Source organism: Salmo salar, chromosome 13 (genome assembly GCF_965601325.2).
Source record: "Salmo salar chromosome 13, fSalSal1, whole genome shotgun sequence".
NCBI classification, from domain to species: Eukaryota; Metazoa; Chordata; class Actinopteri; order Salmoniformes; family Salmonidae; genus Salmo; species Salmo salar.
Window position 1 is genome coordinate 103999955 of NC_138303.1, and position 22660 is coordinate 104022614.

Genomic DNA, 22660 nt, shown 5'->3' on the forward strand with positions numbered 1-22660 from the left:
GAACACCATCTCCACCGTCAAACATGGAGGTGGAAACATGCTTTGGGGGTGTTTTTCTGCTAAGGGGACAGGACAACTTCACCGCATCAAAGGGACGATGGACGGAGCCATGTACCGTCAAATCTTGGGTGAGAACATCCTTCCCTCAGCCAGGGCATTGAAAATGGGTCGTGGATGGGTATCCCAGCATGACAATGACCCAAAACACACGGCCAAGGCAACAAAGGAGTGGCTCACGAAGAAGCACATTAAGGTCCTGGAGTGGCCTAGCCAGTCTCCAGACCTTAATCCCATAGAAAATCTGTGGTGGGAGCTGAAGGTTCGAGTTGCCAAACGTCAGCCTCGAAACCTTAATGACTTGGAGAAGATCTGCAAAGAGGAGTGGGACAAAATCCCTCCTGAGATGTGCGCAAACCTGGTGGCCAACTACAAGAAACATCTGACCTCTGTGATTGCCAACAAGGGTTTTGCCACCAAGTACTAAGTCATGTTTTGCAGAGGGGTCAAATACTTATTTCCCTCATTAAAATGCAAATCATTTTATAACATTTTTGACATGCGTTTTTCTGGATTTTTTTGTTGTTATTCTGTCTCTCACTGTTCAAATAAACCTACTATTAAAATTATAGACTGATCATTTCTTTGTAAGTGGGCAAACATACAAAATCAGCAGGGGATCAAATACTTTCCCCCCCCCACTGTATACAGTGCAGTCGGGAAGTATTCAGATCCCTGGACTTTTCACACATTTTGTTACTTTACAGCTTTATTCTAAAATTGATTACATTGAGGGGGGGGGGGGGGGGGGGGGGAGAAACAATCTACACACAATACCCCATAATGGCAAAGAAAAACAGTTTTTTAGAACAATTAAAAAAGTATTCAGACTCTTTACTCACGATTTTGTTGACAGACCTTTGGCAGCAATTACAGCCTCGAGTCTTCGTGGGTATGACACTACAAGCTCAGACTGGGGTGAAGGTTCACCTTCCAAAAGGACAACGACCCTAAGCACACAGCCAAGACAATACAGGAGTGGCTTCTGGACAAGTCTCTGAATGTCCTTGAGTGGCCCAGCCAGAATCCAGACTTGAACCCGATCGAACATCCCTGACGAGACCTGAAAATAGCTGTGCAGCAATGTTCCCCATCCAACCTGACAGAGCTTGAGAGGTTCTGCAGAGAAGAATGGGAGAAACTCCCCAAATACAGGTGTGCCAAGCTTGTAGTGTCATACCCAAGAAGAATCGAGGCTGTAATCGCTGCCAAAGGTGCTTCAACAAAGTACTGAGTAAAGGGTCTGGATACTTATGTAAATATGATATGTTTTTTTTTATTTTATAAATTTGCAAACATTAAAAAAAAGAAAAAAAAATGTTTTTTGCTTTGTCATTATGGGTTATTGTGTGTAGATTAATGAGGAAAAATACTATTTAATCCATTTTAGAATAAGGCTGTAACGTAACAAAATGTGGGAAAAGTAAAGGGGTCTGAATACTTTCCGAATGCAATGTTAAGGTGCCTATTTGGGGATCTGATAGTATTTCTGATTGGCTTAACGCACCACCACTAATGACCTGTGGAGATTCCTAAAGTAATGTTTTCTTCACCTCAAACAGGAAACAAAGTCAGTTTTAACATCCATTGAGAATGACAATAGTTCCTCAATGCATTTGAAAAATCTTTCTAGCCCCTCCGTTTTGATAACAACTCAGAGTGAAAGGGAAAAATGTTATCCTCCGATTCAGTGGAAAAGCCATAAAATAGGCCTACCTCATTACTTCTCATCAGTGCCTGACTTGAACTGAAATAGGTTCCAGTATTCATGTTGGGTGCTGGTACTGTTTATATTTAGGTGCAGGAGCTCCACAATACTTCTGATATTCTATAAAGAGGAACAGGAGCTCAAGCAGTAGAACATGTGAGGTGTCGGTACTCAGCCCCGGTGAGCTTCTTTTCCCTTGCGTAAATAGCCTACAACTGTGTCTGTCCCAAGCTCACTGGCCCAAGTTCAGTTCAGTAGCTCAAGCTTCAGGCCAGACCCAAGTTAATAGTTGATACAATGTTTCAAGTTCGTTGCAGACAGACCATGAGTAGCCAATGTGATTTATAGGATATTTATATTAAAATCAGGATGTTTTCTACCTGCAGGCTGCAATGTTTTTATTTGTTGGCTTTATGTAGGCTATTTGTACATTGTTGGCAATGGAAGTTCAATTTTTATGTTTGTATCATTTTCATTTAGATTTGGATATAATTTTGAGATATGAAGATGTTATTATAAATTAAATATAACTTTCACGAAAATGTGTATATGAAAACCATAACTGCCATGCAGATCAGTAGAAAATGTGTATATGAAAACCATAACTGCCATGCAGATCAGTAGAAAATGTGTATATGAAAACCATAACTGCCATGCAGATCAGTAGAAAATGTGTCTATGAAAACCATAACTGCCATGCAGATCAGTAGAAAATGTGCATATGAAAACCATAACTGCCATGCAGATCAGTAGAAAATGTGTATATGAAAACCATAACTGCCATGCAGATCAGTAGAAATGTGTATATGAAAACCATAACTGCCATGCAGATCAGTAGAAATGTGTATATGAAAACCATAACTGCCATGCAGATCAGTAGAAAATGTGTATATGAAAACCATAACTGCCATGCAGATCAGTAGAAAATGTGTATATGAAAACCATAACTGCCATGCAGATCAGTAGAAAATGTGTATATGAAAACCATAACTGCCATGCAGATCAGTAGAAAATGTGTATATGAAAACCATAACTGCCATGCAGATCAGTAGAAAATGTGTATATGAAAACCATAACTGCCATGCAGATCGGTAGAAATGGTAAGATAAATTGGCATTCCACCACTAGCGGTTCTGGGGGGGGGGGGGGCCAATGCCCCTGTGACAACAATTTTGGACCCCCTTGTGGCCCCCCTAAATGTGGAGTATGAAATCATTTTTACATAACTAATTTTTGCTATCGTTCTTTTTTTACATCCGTTATTAGACAGTGGCAACGATGATGATTATGACCATGGTCTTTTGTCTGCTTATGCCTGCAATGCAGTGAAGAAAACGATATGACAACAATAACGTCTAATGTAACTGGCCCCTCTAACAGTACAACTGGCCCCAGCTTGGCCCCCCACAGTTGAAATGGTCTAGAACCGCCACTGCATTCCACATGAGAAAGGTTGCCGACTCCTCATGTAGCCTTTGGGTCAGGTTAAGGTTTTTTTCTTCTGGTTATCTAGATCTCTGGTGCCATCGGAGACATGTGTCTTATTTCATCAAGACCGTAAGCGTTAAGCATCAGACAAGCTCAATGCCACCTGGGGCAGTCACATAGGGCGGCGCACAATTGGCCCAGCGTCATCCGGGTTTGGCCATCATTGTAAATAAGAATTTGTTCTTAACTGACTTGCCTAGTTAAATAAAAGGTTAAATAAAACAATTAAATAAAAAAAATATGTGATTTTATTAAAACACATAGGGTGTGTCTATATATGGAAAAATACATCTTTAACATTTTCAACCAATTTATTGATCTAAAGAACAGACGACTTTGGGTCGACCAATATATATATATTTCTGTCAGGGACAGCCCTAAACTACTAGTGTCTCTGGATTAAACGAGTGGCATATTATTACTCTAACCGGAAAGAATGCCAGGCAGCTCTATAAGCTTGGTTAGTTGATTTTGCAGGATGTATAACTGGGGTCGTTGTGTGTCAGACAGACAGACACACACCAGCTAGCTAGCTACTGTAGGCTCTAAGTTCCTCGCTGGTGTTCCCTCCGCTCCGTTCTGAGAATGCACACTGCTCAGCTCTCTCCCTGTGCTGCGGGCGCAAAAAAGTGCCCCCACCCCCAGAGCGGGTTTCTACTCTGGAGAACATAAACAGCTCTGTCTGCCCTGGGCCAGTTCTCATGACATCACCACACAGCAGGAATTCATATTTCCTCTGTCCTCTTGCTCGCTCTCCATATTTTATCCCTCCATCTAATTGCTCCCTTTCTCTCTCTACAACTGCTCTCCCTCTCTCTCTCCAACTGCTCCCCCCTCTCTCTCTCCAACTGCTCCCCCCTCTCTCTCTCCAACTGCTCTCCCTCTCTCTCTCCAACTGCTCTCCCTCTCTCTCTCCAACTGCTCTCCCCTCTCTCTCTCCAACTGCTCCCCCCTCTCCCTCCCTCCCCATCCAATTGCTCGCTCTCACCATCCAATTACTCTCTCTCTCTCCCTCCCCCCCATCTCTCTCAATCTGTCATTATTTTGCTGAAGGCCTCACATTGGCCCCTTAGTCAGACCTTCTCCATTTAGTCTGTGTCAGACCACAACACTCACTGTAGTTTAATACATTACAACATGACTACAACTCAGAACACACACACAGAACTGTAATTCAGAACACACACACACACACACACACACACACACACACACGTAACTGACTACTACACAGAACACTAGGAACAGTAAGTCAGAACAGTGTAGGCTAGAGAGGAGCGTCCATTCTACAAATGGAGAAAGAGCTCAGAGCAACTGGTGGAACGCTGAAAATAATATGGGTTAATTATTGAGTGCATGATGAGAAGCAGCGTGTGTGTGTGTGTGTGTGTGTGTGTGTGTGTGATAAAGATGTTGGAGTGGGGGGTACAGCGGAAATTACGCACTACTTCATTGTATTGGTGTTTGGAGGAAAAAGCCCCATTGAGGGTCCCCCCCCCCCTCCCTCATCTCCTCCCTCCCTCCCTCTCTCTCACACCTCTCTGGTCTGGCTACAGGAGAAAGCAGGGGCAGGAAGCAGCTTGGCTCCCAGACAATGGGACACATCAGGCCAGCCCAGGACCTTTCGCAGGCAGGCAGTCTCTCGCTCTCTCACAAACACACACACGCACACACAAATGCCAGCCAGCCAATCAAAACACAGCGTACAAAAGCACAAACAGAGCAAAGACAAACAGGACATTCCAGCAGCCAGGTGCTCCGGATTCCTCGCCACGGCTAATCTGAATCAGAGAGAGAGGGAGAGCTGGAGGGCCCAGTGTGGGGGAGACGGGGGAGGGAGGGGTGTGAACAGGAAGCGGTGGCCAGATTATTAACTCTAAAACGATCCCCAGGATCTTTAATGAAGTGTCCTTGAGCACGCCAACCCCGGGGTCCGTCCTCACACACAGTCAGTCTCTCACACCAAGACCACACAGGGTCCGTCATTCTGGCTAACCGTGTAAGGTGACATGCATGGAACAGCTTCTCTCACACACACACAGAACAGACAGGCGGTTCACACACACCTAGAGGTGTCATCCTTGTACTATGTGATCCCTTGCCAAAACGACTGAGAAAACAGACTAGACGTGGTTCCTTTCAGACCAGATGCTGCTGACAGACAGCTCATTTTATGGCTCATCCAGGGATGTCAACATCAGCCCGCTTCTCTTCCGGAGACTTTACTCTATTGTCTTACAGGATAGACAGACAGCCGCGAGAATCAACTTGAACATGGGACAGTAGTCACCCTGAAGATGCACAGGTTCAATAACTGCAGCCTCTCTCTATAGGGGATATATATATATTCTCTCTCTCTCTCTCTCTCGTCAGTCTCTCTCTTCTCATCTCTCTCTCTCTCTCTCTCTCTCTCTCTCTCTCTCCCTCTCTCTCTCTTCTCTCTCTCTCTCTCTCTCTCTCTCTCTCTCCTCTCTCTCTCTCTCTCTCTCTCTCTCTCTCTCTCTCTCTCTCTCTCTCTCTCTCTCTCTCTCTCTCCTCCTCTCTCTCTCTCTCTCTCTCTCTCTCTCTCTCTCTCTCTCTCTCTCTCTCCTCTCTCCTCCTCTCTCTCTCTCTCTCTCTCATGCGCTCTCTCGCTCCCTCCCTCGATCTTCACGCGCCCTCTCTCCCGACCTTCACGTGCCCCCTCTCCCGAACTTCACGCGCCCTCTCTCTCGACCTTCGCAGTCTCGCTCTCCGCTCTCTCGCTCCCTCCCTCGACCTTCACGCGCCCTCTCGACCTTCACGCACCCTCTCTCTCTCTCTCGACCTTCGCAGTCTCGCTCTCCACTTTCACGCTCTCTCTCGCTCGACCTTCACGCGCCCTCTCGCTCGACCTTCACGCGCCCTCTCGCTCGACCTTCACGCGCCCTCTCGCTCTACCTTCACGCGCCCTCTCGCTCTACCTTCACGCGCCCTCTCGCTCTACCTTCACGCGCCCTCTCGCTCTACCTTCACGCGCCCTCTCGCTCTACCTTCACGCGCCCTCTCGCTCTACCTTCACGCGCCCTCTCGCTCTACCTTCACGCGCCCTCTCGCTCTACCTTCACGCGCCCTCTCGCTCTACCTTCACGCGCCCTCTCGCTCTACCTTCACGCGCCCTCTCGCTCTACCTTCACGCGCCCTCTCGCTCTACCTTCACGCGCCCTCTCGCTCTACCTTCACGCGCCCTCTCGCTCTACCTTCACGCGCCCTCTCGCTCTACCTTCACGCGCCCTCTCGCTCTACCTTCACGCGCCCTCTCGCTCTACCTTCACGCGCCCTCTCGCTCTACCTTCACGCGCCCTCTCGCTCTACCTTCACGCGCCCTCTCGCTCTACCTTCACGCGCCCTCTCGCTCTACCTTCACGCGCCCTCTCGCTCTACCTTCACGCGCCCTCTCGCTCTACCTTCACGCGCCCTCTCGCTCTACCTTCACGCGCCCTCTCGCTCTACCTTCACGCGCTCTCTCGCTCGACCTTGGCGGTCTCGCTCTCCACTTTCACACGCTCTCTCGCTCCCTCCCTCTCGACTTTCACGCGCTCTCTCGCTCTCCTTTCACGTTCACTCTCTCGACTTTCAGCGCTCGTGCTCTCTCGACTTTCACGCGTTCTCTCTCTCTCGACTTTCACGCGCTCTCTCTCTCTCTCTCGACTTTCACGCGCTCTCTCTCTCGACTTTCACGCGCTTTCTCTCGACTTTCACACACCAGGCAGAGACACAATCATCTACAGGGCCTCAGGCTTTTCTCAGTCTGCAGATTGCCTGTCAGTCAGTGTTTGTGAAAGGTGTGTGTGTGACTTTGCTCCGAGCCCAGTCGGTAACAGGAGACACCAACCCTTCGCCACACAGTGGGAAATATTTGGGATGGTTTCTCCTAGGAATGTCTTGGCATGTCTGAGGAACGCCTCTCCCCCCTCTTACCCTCCTTCACCCCTTCTCATTTTACATTTACATTTTAGTAATTTAGCAGACGCTCTCATCAAGCGCCTTGCTCAAGGGCACAGACTTTTCACCACGCAGCTCAGGGATTCATACTTTGAGAATGTTGTCTTGGCTATGTGCTTAGGGTCGTTGTCCTGTTGGAAAGTGAACCTTCAACCTGAGCACTCTGGAGAAGGTTTTCATCAAGGATCTCGCTGTACTTTGCCCCGTTCATCTTTCCCTCGATCCTGACTAGTCTCCCAGTCCCTGCTACTGAAAAACATCCCCAAAGCATGATGCTCCCACCACCATGCTTCACCGTAGGGATGGTGCCAGGTTTCCTCCAGACATGACACTTGGCATTCAGGCCAAAGAGTTCAATCTCAGTTTCATCAACCCAGAGAATCTTGTTTCTCATGGTCTGAGAGTCTTTAGGTGCCTTTTGGCAAACTCCATGCTGGCTGTCATGTGCCTTTTACTGAGGAGTGGCTTCCGTCTTGTCACTCTACCATAAAGGCCTGATTGGTGGAGTGCTGCAGAGATGTGAGAACCTTCCAGAAGGACAACCATCTCCACAGAGGAACTATGGAGCTTGGTCAGAGTGACCATCAGGTTCTTGGTCACCTCCCTGACCAAGGCCCATCTCCCCCAACTGCTCAGTTTGGCTGGGCGGCAGCTCTAGGGAGTCTTCATGGTTCCAAACGTCTTCCATTTCAGAATGATGGAGGCCACTGTTCTTGGGGACCTTCAATGCTGCGTAAATGTTTTGGTACCCTTCCCCAGATCTGTACCGACACAATCCTGTCTCAGAACTTTACGGACAATTCCTTCAACCTTATGGCTTGTTTTTTGCTTTGACATGCACTGTCAACTGTGGGACCTTATATAGACAGGTGTGTGTCTTGCCAAATCATGTCCAATCAATTTAATTTACCACAGGTGGACTCCAAGTCGTAGAAACATCTCAAGGATGATCAATGGAAACAGGATGCACCTAAGCTCTGTTTCAAGTCTCATAGCAAAGGGTCTGAAAACTTCTGTAAATAACGCTTTGTCATTATGGGGTATTGTGTGTAGATTGATGAGGAATTTTTATTTATTTAATCAATTTTAGAATAAGGTTGTAACGTAACAAAATGTGTAAAAAGAGAAGTGGTCTGAATACTTTCCGTATGCACTGTAAGTGTGCATGTATGTATGTATGTATGTATGTATGTATGAGAGAGAGCAAAGGTGTTAATTGTGTTGCAAGGCCAAACCCAGATTCTGACACACAGATACCCTTTACTGGGAGTGTGAGAGTGTAACACACTTCACACACCCACCCAGTGAAGGGAAACTTAAAACTTGTCTCATCCTCTCACATTCTTCCTTTTTTCTCTCAGCCCATTGCCCTCTTTGTAGATCAAATTTCAAAGCAGTCCTCCAATCGCCTCTCCCTCACTCTGTCGTCCTTCTCCCCTCCCTCTTCCTCCCCCCACACTAGAAATCTCTCTTCACTCGCTCACTCTCTCCCTTTCTCCCTATCAATCTCTCCCTTTCTCTCTCTCTCTCACAATCAATCTCTCCCTTTCTCTCTCTCTCTCACAATCAATCTCTCCCTTTCTCTCTCTCTCTCACAATCAATCTCTCCCTTTCTCTCTCTCTCACAATCAATCTCTCCCTTTCTCTCTCTCTCACAATCAATCTCTCCCTTTCTCTCTCTCTCACAATCAATCTCCCCCATTCTCTCTCTCACAATCAATCTCCCCCTTTCTCTCTCTCACAATCAATCTCCCCCTTTCTCTCTCTCACAATCAATCTCCCCGTTTCTCTCTCTCACAATCAATCTCTCCCTTTCTCTCTCTCACAATCAATCTCTCCCTTTCTCTCTCTCACAATCAATCTCTCCCTTTCTCTCTCTCACAATCAATCTCTCCCTTTCTCTCTCTCACAATCAATCTCTCCCTTTCTCTCTCTCACAATCAATCTCTCCCTTTCTCTCTCTCACAATCAATCTCTCCCTTTCTCTCACAATCAATCTCTCCCTTTCTCTCACAATCAATCTCTCCCTTTCTCTCACAATCAATCTCTCCCTTTCTCTCACAATCAATCTCTCCCTTTCTCTCACAATCTCCCCTTTCTCTCACAATCTCCCCTTTCTCTCACAATCTCCCCTTTCTCTCACAATCTCCCCTTTCTCTCACAATCTCCCCTTTCTCTCACAATCAATCTCTCCCTTTCTCTCACAATCAATCTCCCCTTTCTCTCTCAATCTCCCCTTTCTCTCTCAATCTCCCCTTTCTCTCTCAATCTCTCCCTCACCATCAATCTCTCCTTTTCTCTCTCTCTCTCAATCCCTCACTCGTTTGTTACTCTCACCCTCTCTCACGCTGTTGCAGTTCCTGTTGCTGTTTTCACTTCTCTCACTGTGACTCGTGGGAACCTGAGTTCTGCACTGCTGCGTCTGTCTAGGGCTGAGGCAGGCAGGCAGGCAGGCAGGCAGCTAGGCTAGGCAAGCAGATGTCCATCTCATTTATTTATTTATTTTAAAGTCCGGGGCAAACATATGATGCATTTGACGGAAAATATAGATTGGGAAGGGTACAGCAGGGTCAGAGTTCTGCGTCCCAAAAGGCACCTTATTCCCTAGATCAAGGGTGGGCAACTCTGGTCCTCGAGGGTCTGATTGTCGCTCTGGATAAGAGCGTCTGCTAAATGACGTAATTGTAAATGATTGGTGTCACACTTCTCCATCCCTAGAAAACACAGCTGATTAATCAAATTGTATTCTAAACTGAAGATCATGATTATGTGATGATTTGAGTCAGGTGTGTTAGCTGGAGCAAAACTGTGACACCAATCAGGCCGACTGGGATTGCCCACCACTGTCCTAGATATAGATTGGGATGGGTATGGTAAGGTCAGAGTTCTGCGTCCCAAAATGCACCTTATTCCCTAGATAGTGCACTACGGCTCTGGTCAAAAGTAGTCCACTATAAAGCTAATACTCTCTCACCACCACCAGTGGAGGCTGCTGAGGGGAGGACAGCTTATAATAATGTCTGGAGCGGAATCAGTGGAATGGTATCAAACACATGGTTTGATGCCATTCCATTTACTCCGTTCCAAACATTATTATAAGCTGTCCTCCCCTCAGCAGCCTCCACTGGTGATAGTGATGGTGAGAGAGTGGTGGACTGTGAACCTAACTCTTTCCACCTATCCCCTTCATGGAATTCAGGGAGCAGAAGGATTTCAGAGATTAAAATGATATGGGCACGTCAAGGGTAAATTCTACAGATATCTAAAAGGATAAATAGGTCAGCAGAGCAGAAGTGAAAACTCCTTGGTATATAAGTAGAATCACACACACACACACACACACACACACACACACACACACACACACACACACACACACACGAGTTGAATCTCTCATGCATCCACAATAATATGAATAAATTCATGATTCACTACTTAGTTATCAGTAAAGTTAAATGGTAAACTAACTGTAGTAATATGATGCGAGGCATTTACATTAACGACTTTGGAGTAGAACGTTGGGCATTAATGGACTGTTCGTCTCAGGTGATAAGATATAAAACACATTTTGATATTTGATAGCTAGATTGATGGTAGTGCAGTGATCCGTAACTTATTTTCTCAACCTTCGTCTGGAATGGACTCCGCCGTTCTGTTACTGTAGGAATCAAATCAAATGTATTTATATAGCCCTTCGTACATCAGCTGATATCTCAAAGTGCTGTACAGAAACCCAGCCTAAAACCCCAAACAGCAAGCAATGCATGTGAAAGAAGCACGGTGGCTAGGAAAAACTCCCTAGGAAAAACTCCCTAGAAAGGCCAAAAACCTAGGAAGAAACCTAGAGAGGAACCAGGCTATGAGGGGTGGCCAGTCCTCTTCTGGCTGTGCAGGGTGGATATTATAACAGAACATGGTCAAGATGTTAAAATTTTCATAAATGACCAGCATGGTCAAATAATAATAATCATAGTAGTTGTCGAGGGTGCAACAAGCACGTCCGGTGAACAGGTCAGGGTTCCATAGCCGCAGGCAGATGATTTCTATCAGTAACCCACGAGCCCCTCCTGAGAGCCTTGGTTATATTGTTGAGGTCTGGCCAGGTGTAGCTCAGTTGGTAGAGCGTGACGTTTGTAATGCCAGGGTTGTGGGTTCGATACCCACGGGGGACCACAGTATGAAACTGTATGAACTCACTACTGTTAGTTGCTCTGGATAAGAGCGTCTGCTAAATAACTAAACATCTGGCTATACAGAGACTGGCAGACTGAAACAATGATCTGATCTAAGCACACGCTGAGTTCATCTCAGAAACTACTGTTACAGAGAGCTAGTCTACCCCTTTCTCCCAGTTGTTAGAGTGGTCCTTTCACCAAACACTGTTGTGTCCATGTGGATGAAAGTCCTGCTGAAGAGAGTCAGAGTTGGGAATTATCGCTGGGTTTGTAAAGACTGTGGTAGAAAGGTCATGAAATGGAATCCAATCTCACAGTCACACACACACACAACTTCAAAACAGTCAAAGACAAGTGAGTGGAGAGGAGAGATAGAGAGAGCAAGAGAAAGAGAGACTGAGAAAGAGAGAGAAAAATGGGGATTATAAATGACATGGTCTTTTCTCAGGCTGTGGTCAGGCTGTGTATCAATGGGCCACACAGGGGGTATAGAGGTCCACGACCAGGAATGACCTCTAGTGCCTCCCAGAGAGAGAGAGGCTTTCAGGGGGAGCAGGGGGTCTGAGTTGAGGCTGGTCAAGAAAGACACCCATCCACTGTGTGTGTGTGTGTGTGTACGTGCGTGCGTGTGTAAGCTCGCACGCGGAATGGGGGAGAGAGGGGGCTAAACAGGGTTTTGGTGGGAGTTGAGACTGGGCCTGGTCAAGAGAAAGACACCCACCACACAGCAAATCAAAGGACTTTACAATCAGATAACAAAGGGGTTAACGTCCCCTGGGTGGGCTTTCAACACAGCCCCAGCCCCAGGGGAGCCTACGAGAGCTCAGACACGCACCCTTCCTTCCCAATATCAGCCCCTCTGCCCCGTCGTATCACGCATGCCTTCACATGACTTAACCTCCCACTTTCCCTTCACCGTTTCACCACCGACTATATAGAAGTGGTTTGTCAATGCCCTACGTTACACAAGAAACTGATGTTTAAGTGTGTATTTATTTCAGTCTATTGTATCTTTTTATCAGAACAAGAAAGCTGCTCACTTGGCTTAGTTTAAGACAGTGGTTTTGCGTAGCAGCTTTGCATGTGTCTTCAGCAGCAATCTAAAACTCTTAAACTAAACTAAGGTCCTCTCGCTTCCACAGATACTGTATAGGTTAGAAAAAGCAGTGTGGTCAGAGACAGAACCATTTGAGGCAAACTGCCTTGGACAAATGGTGGCTGGAGGCATTGAGGAGGGAGCTACTTGTCCAGTAGTCAGTCAGTCACGAGCTAAAACGTTACAGGAGGTTAAAGACAATGACACATTTGGGAAGGAGGGAACACCTAGGAGGTCCGGACAGAACACCCAGGTCTGGTCTAAATTATGTCCTGTAGTCTGACTGGCTGTTTGTTTGTTTGTTTTTTTACACATTTGCAAACATTTCTAAAAACCTGTTTTTGCTTTGCCATTATGGGGTATTGTGAGTAGATTGAGGGAGAAAAAAGTAACAATGTAATCCATTTTAGAATAAGGCTGTAACAGAACAAAATGTGGAAAAAGTCAAGGGGTCAAAATACTTTCCGACGGCACTGTATCTTCAAACATCTGTAATAAGAAGCATATCTTATTTTCCCACACTTAAAAGTAGAAAACAACAATACATCAAATTACCCCAGTACTGTTTGTTGGTAAACATTATAGGTCTGGCCCAATAGAACATGAAGAGATGGACTGCTGTAGTTATGAGAGTACAAATAAACAAATTAACAGACGACTTGATGGGATATGGTATTAATGAATCATGTCTGAACATGGATAAGAGCGTCTGCTAAATGACGTAAATGTAAATGTAACATTATCCCTCTTATTTTCTGGTATTTTCTACCCCCTCTACCTTTTCCATTTCATCCTCTCTCCAGCTCTCTCTTTCAAATCTCTTTTTTCCTCTGTCTGCATATTTCACTCTCTCTCTATCAATCTATTTGATCCTCTGTCTGCATATTTCACTTTCTCTGCTTTACATACATTCTACTCAGTTTCTCCCATCCTCCTCAGTCTCCCTACGCCTCCTCCTCTCTGTGGCTGACCCCTCTCTCTGCTCAGTCCATCTGTCCGTCCGTCCTGTCTGTCCGTCTGTCCTGTCGGTTCCCAGCAGTCACCTCCTGTTTACAGCACACAGTAAAGATCCCATTGTTCCAGTGATATTACCACAGTAGGCACTTCAAACATTATGATTTACAGGAAACTGGTCTCCAGCGCCGCTCTATCCCTCTGCTACTTCCTGACACACTCAATTCCTTTCCACCATTCCAGGACATTACATGTGTCTTAGAGATACTGTATAGTACTGGACATCCTCTTGGACAAATGACTGACAAATAACTCTTAACACGTCATAACTGTATTTCTTTTTATCATTCATGGCGAATACATTAAACAAAACTACCAGGAGCTGGCTTATTCTGTACACATCACCCTAGCAACCAATATGTTTCTGTTGTTTATGTTCATAAGAGTTCCACACCCTTGTTCAACAGTTTCTGTGATAGTATTATACCTAAAGAATAATGTATTATACCTAAAGAATAATGTATTATACCTAAAGAATAATGTATTATACCTAAAGAATAATGTAAACAAGTCTATGATGACATAATGCACAACCACAGTCACATGATGTTATGAACAGGAAGTGATCTGGAAATAAGATGTGTGTTCTATCTAATTATTTCATTATGTAGATTATCATCTTCAGAATGAGACAGAAATTATGAAACTGTCCATGTGAAAATGAATGTAAGTGAATACACACATATATATGCACGTAGCAGGGTTTCCGCAGCTGGTTATTGACAGCTTTTAGCCCCCCCCCTCCCCCAAAATGAAAAGCTAATAAATAAAATTGTTGACGGGTCAAACTGTCCAGGAGCAAAAAATAGAATGCTTTTTATTCATTGATGGAAATACCAGTCAATGTGCTCTAACGTCAAAGTCAAATATATGATTATCAACTAGCCAATATCCAGAAACTTCGCACAGCCATTGAAGGGTAGTGGGACAACATTCCACAATCAACAGCCTGATCAACTCTATGCGAAGGAGATTTGTCGCACTGCATGAGGCAAATGGATATCACACCAGATACTGACTGGTTTTCTGATCCACGCCCCTACCTTGTGACCAACAGATGCATCTCTGTATTCAGAGTCTTGTGAAATCCATAGATTAGGGGTGGCAGGTAGCCTAGTGGTTAGCGCATCGGACCAGTAACCAAAATGTTGCTAGATCGAATCCCCGAGCTGACAAGGTAAAAATCTGTCGTTCTGCCCATGAACAAACCAGTTAACCCAGTGTTCCTAGGCCGTCATTGTAAATAAGAATTTGTTCTTAACTGACTTGCCTAGTTAAATAATAAATAAATAGAAAATTAAGGCCTAATGAATTTATTTCAATTGACTGATTTCTTATATGAACTGTAACTCAATAAAATCTTAGAAATTGTTGCATGTGGCGTTTCTATTTTTGTTCAGTGTAGTTTAGGTGTAGATTCGATGGGCCATCAGCTGCGTAGGCTGACTGGCGGAGAATAAGGGGGAAATTCTTACAAACTGCTTATAAACACAAATTCTGTTAGGGATGTTAAGATTCTAACAATGACAGTGTGTTATATAGACTTATTTGGGTTAAGTCCAGCACAGGGTGGACATTACTTTCAAAATGGCAGAGTAATTTAAAAAGTAAATATCTGGTAAATTTCTCAAATATCCGGTAAATTAAAATCTTGCCGGACACATTGTCCAGTGCCAAACTTCCTAACAGAAACCATGGCACACCCACACACACTGTTGACCGACCTGACAGCGGCTGAATATGTCCGACTGGGTTGGCTGGACGTTGAAGTGTTTCAGGACTCGTACTGCCTGTTCCCGGGCTTTCTCTGAGCAGTCCAGCGCAATGCAACGGCCCTCTCCCACCTGGGACTTCAGCTAGACACACAAACACACACTGAACATCTCCTGACTCCGCATATACAAACTGTACAGTCAGAACCCTGCTCAAACACAGACGTGAGACATGCACTCTAACACGCAGTTCATATTTACCGTCTGGTACGGCTGACCACAGGTGAGTATGACTCGTCCATCTTCTTGGGCCAACTGAGGAACAGAAGAAAATATAGAGAGAGCATCATCATCCGAGCCGGTTTCTACCTCAGTGTGTCTGTCCTACTGTCTATCCTACCTGTGCAGCCACCCTATGGTCGTCAGTATTCTCCAGCACAACCACGTCGACCCCCAGACAGCGCAGGTAGCGCCCCAGACCCTGTAGCATGTTGTCACACACCACACGCAGCTGCTGAGGAGCCATGCGTGGGGGCAGTGGACTTTGACTCTCCTCCCCAGGCTGGGGACTTTTCTCTGGGCCTAGGGTCAGGGTTGGGGCTGGGTCTGACTCCTGGCGTGCCTGATTTTATAGAGAAAGAAAGCTTTAAACATGGGTTGTGTTCAGTAGAGAGAAACATTTTGAAATGGGGAGATGCTTCCTGACCTTTTATAGTGAGTAACACACTTGGAATTCAAGTTTCATGATGTTTAAAAAAATGTAGCCATGACAACCCCGGCTAACCCTTAACCAAACAAAACAACAGTGGTGTCAATGTGAAGAAGTTGTAGTTAGTCTCTGACCCCTCGGCGCCGGGCCTGCTTCTTCTTCTCCTCTTTCCGCTTCTTCTCCTCTTTACTCTTCTCCGTCTGAAGTGAGGAAATGGAGCACAAGTCCTGTGGCAGCCCAAAGCATGCTGGGTCACGAGAGAGGGCTGAGTAGACGTCCAGTAAGCAGTACGCATCAACAGCTAGAGAGAGGAGGGAGAGAGGTTATGGTGAGAGGCGGGAGAGAGAGAGAGACAGACGAGAGAGGAAGGTGAGACAGCGAGAGTGATAGATAGAGAGGAGGGTTAGAGAGAAGGGAGAGAGAGAGAGGAGGCAGACGTGAGAAGGCGTGAGAGACAAACACTGGAAAAAATAAGAGATGAAGAGATGAGAGCCATAAAGATAAGACCGAAGATCAAAAGAGAGAGATAGTATCGTCTGTCCCTTTATCTCTTCAGAGACAGACAGAGTTTAAAATGTCCACACTAGGATACTACTGAAGTATGAGGACATATATTTGGCATGCATTCTAAGAAGTAGCTATGAAATGAAGTATGGACATTGGAACGAGACTCCAGTTCAGTTCCCTTTATTGGCCTTTGCAGGAATGAGAGATAGCGGAGAGCGAGAGAGAGCGAGAGAGAGCGGAGAGCGAGAGAGAGAGAGAAAGGAGAGCGAGAGAGAGAGAAAGGAGAGCGAGAGAGAGAGATGAGTCTGGCATTCTGGAGCACAGTGAGAATGGTAAAGAAGATGACAACAGGCTGATCACAGTTGGTATGTGTGTGTGGACACCTCCGTAGCGGAGCTGGCTGGTCCTGAGCAGTCGTATCTCACAGTTGGTATGTGTGTGTGCCTGCATAGCAGTACTAGTATGTGTGTGTGTGTACCTGCATAGCAGTACTAGTATGTGTGTGTACCTGCAAAGCAGTACTAGTATGTGTGTGTACCTGCAAAGCAGTACTAGTATGTGTGTGTACCTGCAAAGCAGTACTAGTATGTGTGTGTACCTGCATAGCAGTACTAGTATGTGTGTGTACCTGCATAGCAGTACTAGTATCTGTGTGTATCTGCATAGCAGTACTAGTATGTGTGTGTACCTGCAAAGCAGTACTAGTATGTGTGTGTACCTGCATAGCAGTACTAGTATGTGTGTGTACCTGCATAGCAGTACTAGTATGTGTGTGTACCTGCATAGCAGTACTAGTATGTGTGTGTACCTGCATAGCAGTACTAGTATGTGTGTGTACCTGCATAGCAGTACTAGTATGTGTGTGAACCTGCATAGCAGTACTAGTATGTGTGTGTACCTGCATAGCAGTACTAGTATGTGTGTGTGTGTTTACCTGCGTAGCAGTACTAGTATGTGTGTGTGTGTTTACCTGCGTAGCAGTACTAGTATGTGTGTGTACCTGCATAGCAGTACTAGTATGTGTGTGTACCTGCATAGCAGTACTAGTATGTGTGTGTGGGTTTACCTGCGTAGCAGTACTAGTATGTGTGTGTGGGTTTACCTGCGTAGCGTAGCTGACTCGTCCTCAGTGGTCGTCTCTCCCAGTTAGACAGCTGTTCCATCTTATCTAGGGGTTTCCCCAGGACCTGCTGGACCAGGAGACTGAGACCCTTCTCTGCTGGGCCCTCCCCAACCAGCACACCACGGGGACTCCCGCTGCTACCACGACTGCTGGTGCTACGCTGCATCTAGGGATCATACAGCATACTGGCCACGTTTAAAACAGGGGAGGCCTACTTTCAATACCGTAGTAACACAGCCTGTTTTTATATAATCTTATATTATAAACTGGGTGGTTCGAGCCCTGAATGCTGATTGGCTGACAACCGTGGTATATCAGACCGTATACCACGGGCATGACAAAACAGTTATTTTTACTGCTCTAATTACGTTAGTAACCAGTTTATAATAGCAATAAGGCACCTTGGGGGTTTGTGATATATGGCCAATATACCATGGCTAAGGACTGTATCCAGGCACTCCGCATTGTGTCGTGCTGAAGAACAGCCCTTAGCCGTGGTATATTGGCTATATACACACCACACCCCCTCGGGCCTTATTGCTTAAAGGTAGTTTTGCTGCTTTTTAACCTATATAGCCTACCATCTAAAAATACAAATCTATACCCCCAGAAGAACTTGATTGTAGTCTTGACCGTGCCTCATAACTTGTAGCTAGATAGTGAAAATACTCAGATGCTCTTGGTCATGTATAGTCAGATATACCGTATGTACAGGAGACCAGGTGGGTCTGAGGTGAAGTGTACTGTACCTGTTGGTGCACGTTGAGAAGATCTAACACTCCTTCCATCTTCAGAGGTTCCTCAGAGAACTGGGCCCATGTGGCCAGAAGACACTTCAGGTCCCCTGCCATCCCATAACCTGGACACAGACAGAGGAATATCACACCAGGGTTCAAAAAGTATATCATTGAGCCTGCCTGGATTATTCCATTGGTTCAATTCATCGTGTCAGACGAGCTCAATAAAGCGCATCTAAAGTATTAGGACAATTACTTGAACATACAGTACCAGTCAAAAGATTGGACACACCTACACATTCCAGGGTTTTCCTTTATTTCTTTACTATTTTCTACATTGTTGAATAATAGTGAAGACATCAAAACTAAACTATGAAATAACACATATGGAATCATGTCATAACCAAAAAAAAGTGTTAAACAAATCAAAATATATCTTAGATTCTTCAAAGTAGCCACCCTTTGCCTTGATGACAGCTTTGCACACTCTTGGCATTCTCTCAACCAGCTTCATGAGGTAGTCACCTGGAATGCATTTCAATTAACAGGTGTGCCTTGTTAAAAGTTCATTTGTGGAATTTCTTTCCTTCATAATGCATTTGATCCAATCAGTTGTCTTGTGACAAGGTATTGGTGGGTATACAGAAGATAGCCCTATTTGGTAAAAGACCAAGTCCATATTGTGGCAAGAACAGCTCAAATAAGCAAAGAGAAACGACAGTCCATCATTACATTAAGACATGAAGGTCAGTCAATCAGGAAAATTTCAAGAACTTTGAAAGTTTTTACAAGTGCAGTCGCAAAAAAACATCAAGCACTATGATGAAACCGTCTCTCATGAGGACCGCCACAGGAAAGGAAGAGCCAGAGTTACCTATGCGCAGAGGATACATTTACATTTTAGTCATTTAGCAGACGCTCTTATCCAGAGCGACTTACAGTAGTGAATGCATACATCTCATATATTTTTCCCCCGTACTGGTCCCCTGTGGGAAGCGAACCCACAACCGTGGCGTTGCAAACACCATGCTCTACCAACTGAGCCACACGGGACCAGTTCAATAGAGTTACCAGCCTCAGAAATTGCAGCCCAAATAAATGCTTCAGAGTTCAAGTAACAGACACATCTCAACATCAACTGTTCAGAGGAGACTGCATCAATCAGGCCTTCAAGGTCAAATTGCTGCAAAGAAACCACTACTAAAGGACACCAATAAGAAGAAGAGACTTGCTTGGGCCAAGAAACACGAGCAATGGACATTAGACTGGTGGAAATCTGTCTTTTGGTCTGGAGTCCAAATTTTGAATTTTTGGTTCCAACTGCCATGTCTTTGTGAGATGCAGAGTAGGTGAACGGATGATCTCTGCATGTGAGGTTCCCACTGTGAAGCATGGAGGAGGTGGTGTGATGGTGCTTTGCTGGTGACACTGTCAGTGATTTATTTAGAATTCAAAGCACACTTAACCAGCATGGCTACCACAGCATTCTGCAGCGATACCTCATCCCATCTGGTTTGCGCTTAGTGGGACTATCAATTGTTTTTCCAACAGAACAATGACCCAAAACACACCTCCAGGCTGTGTAAGGGCTATTTGACCAAGAAGGAGAGTGATGAATGCTGCATCAGATGACCTGGCCTCCACAGTCACCCAACCTCAACCCAATAGAGATGGATTGGGATGAGTTGGACTGCAGAGTGAAGGAAAAGCAGCCAACAAGTGCCCAGCATATGTGTGAACTCCTTCAAGACTGTTGGAAAAGCATTCCAGGTGAATTTTGTATTTATTTTATTTATTGAAGCTGGGTGAGAGAATGCCAAGAGTGTGCAAAGCTGTCATCAAGGCAAAGGGTGGCTACTTGAAGAATCTCAAATATAAAATATAAACTCAGCATTAAAAGAAAAGTCCCCTCTTCAGGAGCCTGTCGTTCAAAGATAATTCGTAAAAATCCAAGTGACTTCACAGATCTTCATTGTAAAGGGTTTAAACACTGTTTCCCATGCTTGTTCAATGAACCATAAACGATTAATGAACATGCACCTGTGGAACGGTCGTTAAGACACTAAAAGCTTAAGCAATTAAGGTCACAGTTATGAATACTTAGGACACTAAAGAGGCCTTTCTACTGACTCTGAAAAACAACAAAAGAAAGATGCCCAGGGTCCTTGCTCATCTGCGTGAACGTGCCTTAGGCATGCTGCAAGGAGGCATGAGGACTGCAGATGTGGCCAGGGCAATAAATTGCCATCGCCCGTACCTCTAAGATGCCTAAGACAGCACTACAGGGAGACAGGACAGACAGCTGATCGTCCTCGCAGTGGCAGACCACGTGTAACAACACCTGCACAAGATTGGTACATCTGAACATCACACCTTAGGGACAGGTACAGGATGGCAACAACAACTGCCCGAGTTACACCAGGAATGCGCAATCCCTCCATCAGTGCTCAGACTGTCCGCAATAGGCTGGACTGAGGGCTTGTAGGCCTGTTGTAAGGCAGGTCCTCACCAGACATCACCGGCAACAACGTTGCCTATGGGCACAAACCCACCGTTGCTGGACCAGACAGGACTGGCAAAAAGTGCTCTGCACTGACGAGTTGTGGTTTTGTCTCACCAGGGGCGATGGTCGGATTCGTGTTTTTCGTCGAAGGAATGAGCGTTACACCGAGGCCTATACTCTGGAGCGGGATCGATTTGGAGGTAGAGGGTCTAGGGCAGTGTGTCACAGCCTCATCGGACTGAGTTTGTTGTCATTGCAGGCAATCTCAACTTCGTGCGTTACAGGGAAGACTTCCTCCTCCCTCATGTGGTACCCTTCCTGCAGGCTCATCCTGACATGACCCTCCAGCATGACAATGCCATCAGCCATACTGCTCGTTCTGTGTGGGATTTCCTGCAAGACAGGAATGTCAGTGTTCTGTCATGGCCAGCGAAGAGCCCGGATCTCAATCCCATTGAGCATGTCAGGGACCTGTTGGATCGGAGGGTGAGGGCTAGGGCCATTCCCCCCAGAAATGTCCAGGAACTTGCAGGTGCCTTTGTGGAAGGGTGGGATAACATCTCACAGCAAGAACTGGCAAATCTGGTGCAATCCATGAGGAGGAGATGCACTGCAGTACTTAATGCAGCTGGTGGCCACACCAGATACTGACTGTTACTTTTGATTTTGACCCCCCCTTTGTTCAGGGACACATTATTCAATTTCTGTTAGTCACATGTCTGTGGAACTTGTTCAGTTTATGTCTCAGTTGTTGAATCTTGTTATGTTCATACAAATATTTACACATGTTAAGTTTGCTGAAAATAAACGCAGTTGACAGTGAGAGGACGTTTCTTCTTTTGCTGAGTTTATTTTGATTTGTTTAACACTCTTTTGGTTACTACATGATTCCATATGTGTTATTTCAAAGTTATGATGTCTTCACTATTATTCTACAATGTAGAAAATAGTAAAAATAAAGAAAACCCTTGAAAGAGTAGGTGTGTCCAAAACTTTTGACTGGTAGTGTAGGTCTGGCCGACACATGGACAGACAACAGAAGGCACATCCAAGACCCATTTCATAAATGTTTTGAAGACAAAAATAAATCCAATATAGACCAATCCCTTCACTCACCCAGCTTGAGGACCGTGGTAGCAGAGAAGAGGCTCCTGATGAAGGTGACAGTGGTGTTGTGTTGAGAGAATCCATGGGCACACAGGTCCAACAGGAACACCTGGCCTGGCACTGCCAGCTGGATCAAAGCTACCCTCTGCTGGGGAGACACTGCACCGAACCCTGCCCTCCACTCCATATCCACCCCTACTATACAACCAGGCTGGAGAACAGGGGAGAGGGAATATATTTTGGGGTTGTGAATAAGGTCTACTACACCTGTTGTATTCGGCGCATGTGACTAATAGAATTTGATAAATGCTATTATTTTACTACTGTTTACATTTTTCATAGGTGTTTGGTGCTTACATGGGATTTAGTCTGCAAGTTTTCTACAAGAGAACCTTTATAAACTAAAATGACAATGCTGTCGTGTACATACACACACACACAAGCCAGTGAGGAGTCATCTGTGGAACCACCTCTCTGTTTGATTGATACCTGTAGCACTGTGTCTCTGCAGCGCTGTAGCCCCTCCAGGGTCTCCAGGAAGTGGACATGGTCCCTGGTGATTGGCAGCTGGTAGAACCTATCACGGTGTGCCTGGGACGGGTCCCACGACTCAGCATTGCAGCCTTTAGATACCTCCCTGAAGAAGAGGCAGAGGATTGAATGAATGAATATATGAGAAAGAGAGTGTGTGTGTGTGTATGTGGACAGCGGACAACACACAGACGTAGATTGACTGATAGATTACATTTATTTTCCTTCAT

The 22660-nt window shown here is 45.5% G+C and overlaps 1 protein-coding gene across 4 annotated transcripts in view; it reads right to left on the bottom strand.

Moving 5' to 3' along the window:
• exd3 (exonuclease 3'-5' domain containing 3) overlaps positions 1 to 22660 on the bottom strand; it is a 63998-nt gene that overhangs the window by 29758 nt on the left and 11580 nt on the right. For 3 of the 4 annotated variants that reach the window (XM_082960536.1, XM_082960537.1, XM_082960535.1), the window contains exons 12-19: positions 22389 to 22536; positions 21909 to 22110; positions 18302 to 18411; positions 17532 to 17718; positions 16057 to 16223; positions 15614 to 15835; positions 15475 to 15528; positions 15226 to 15357 (exon numbers count right to left, since the gene is read on the bottom strand). In XM_082960536.1, coding sequence (XP_082816662.1) covers positions 15226 to 15357; positions 15475 to 15528; positions 15614 to 15835; positions 16057 to 16223; positions 17532 to 17718; positions 18302 to 18411; positions 21909 to 22110; positions 22389 to 22536 — 1222 coding nt within the window. Of the gene's footprint in view, positions 1 to 12365; positions 13534 to 15225; positions 15358 to 15474; positions 15529 to 15613; positions 15836 to 16056; positions 16224 to 17531; positions 17719 to 18301; positions 18412 to 21908; positions 22111 to 22388; positions 22537 to 22660 lie in introns of those variants that run through there. The other variant, XM_082960538.1, reaches the window with a different exon arrangement.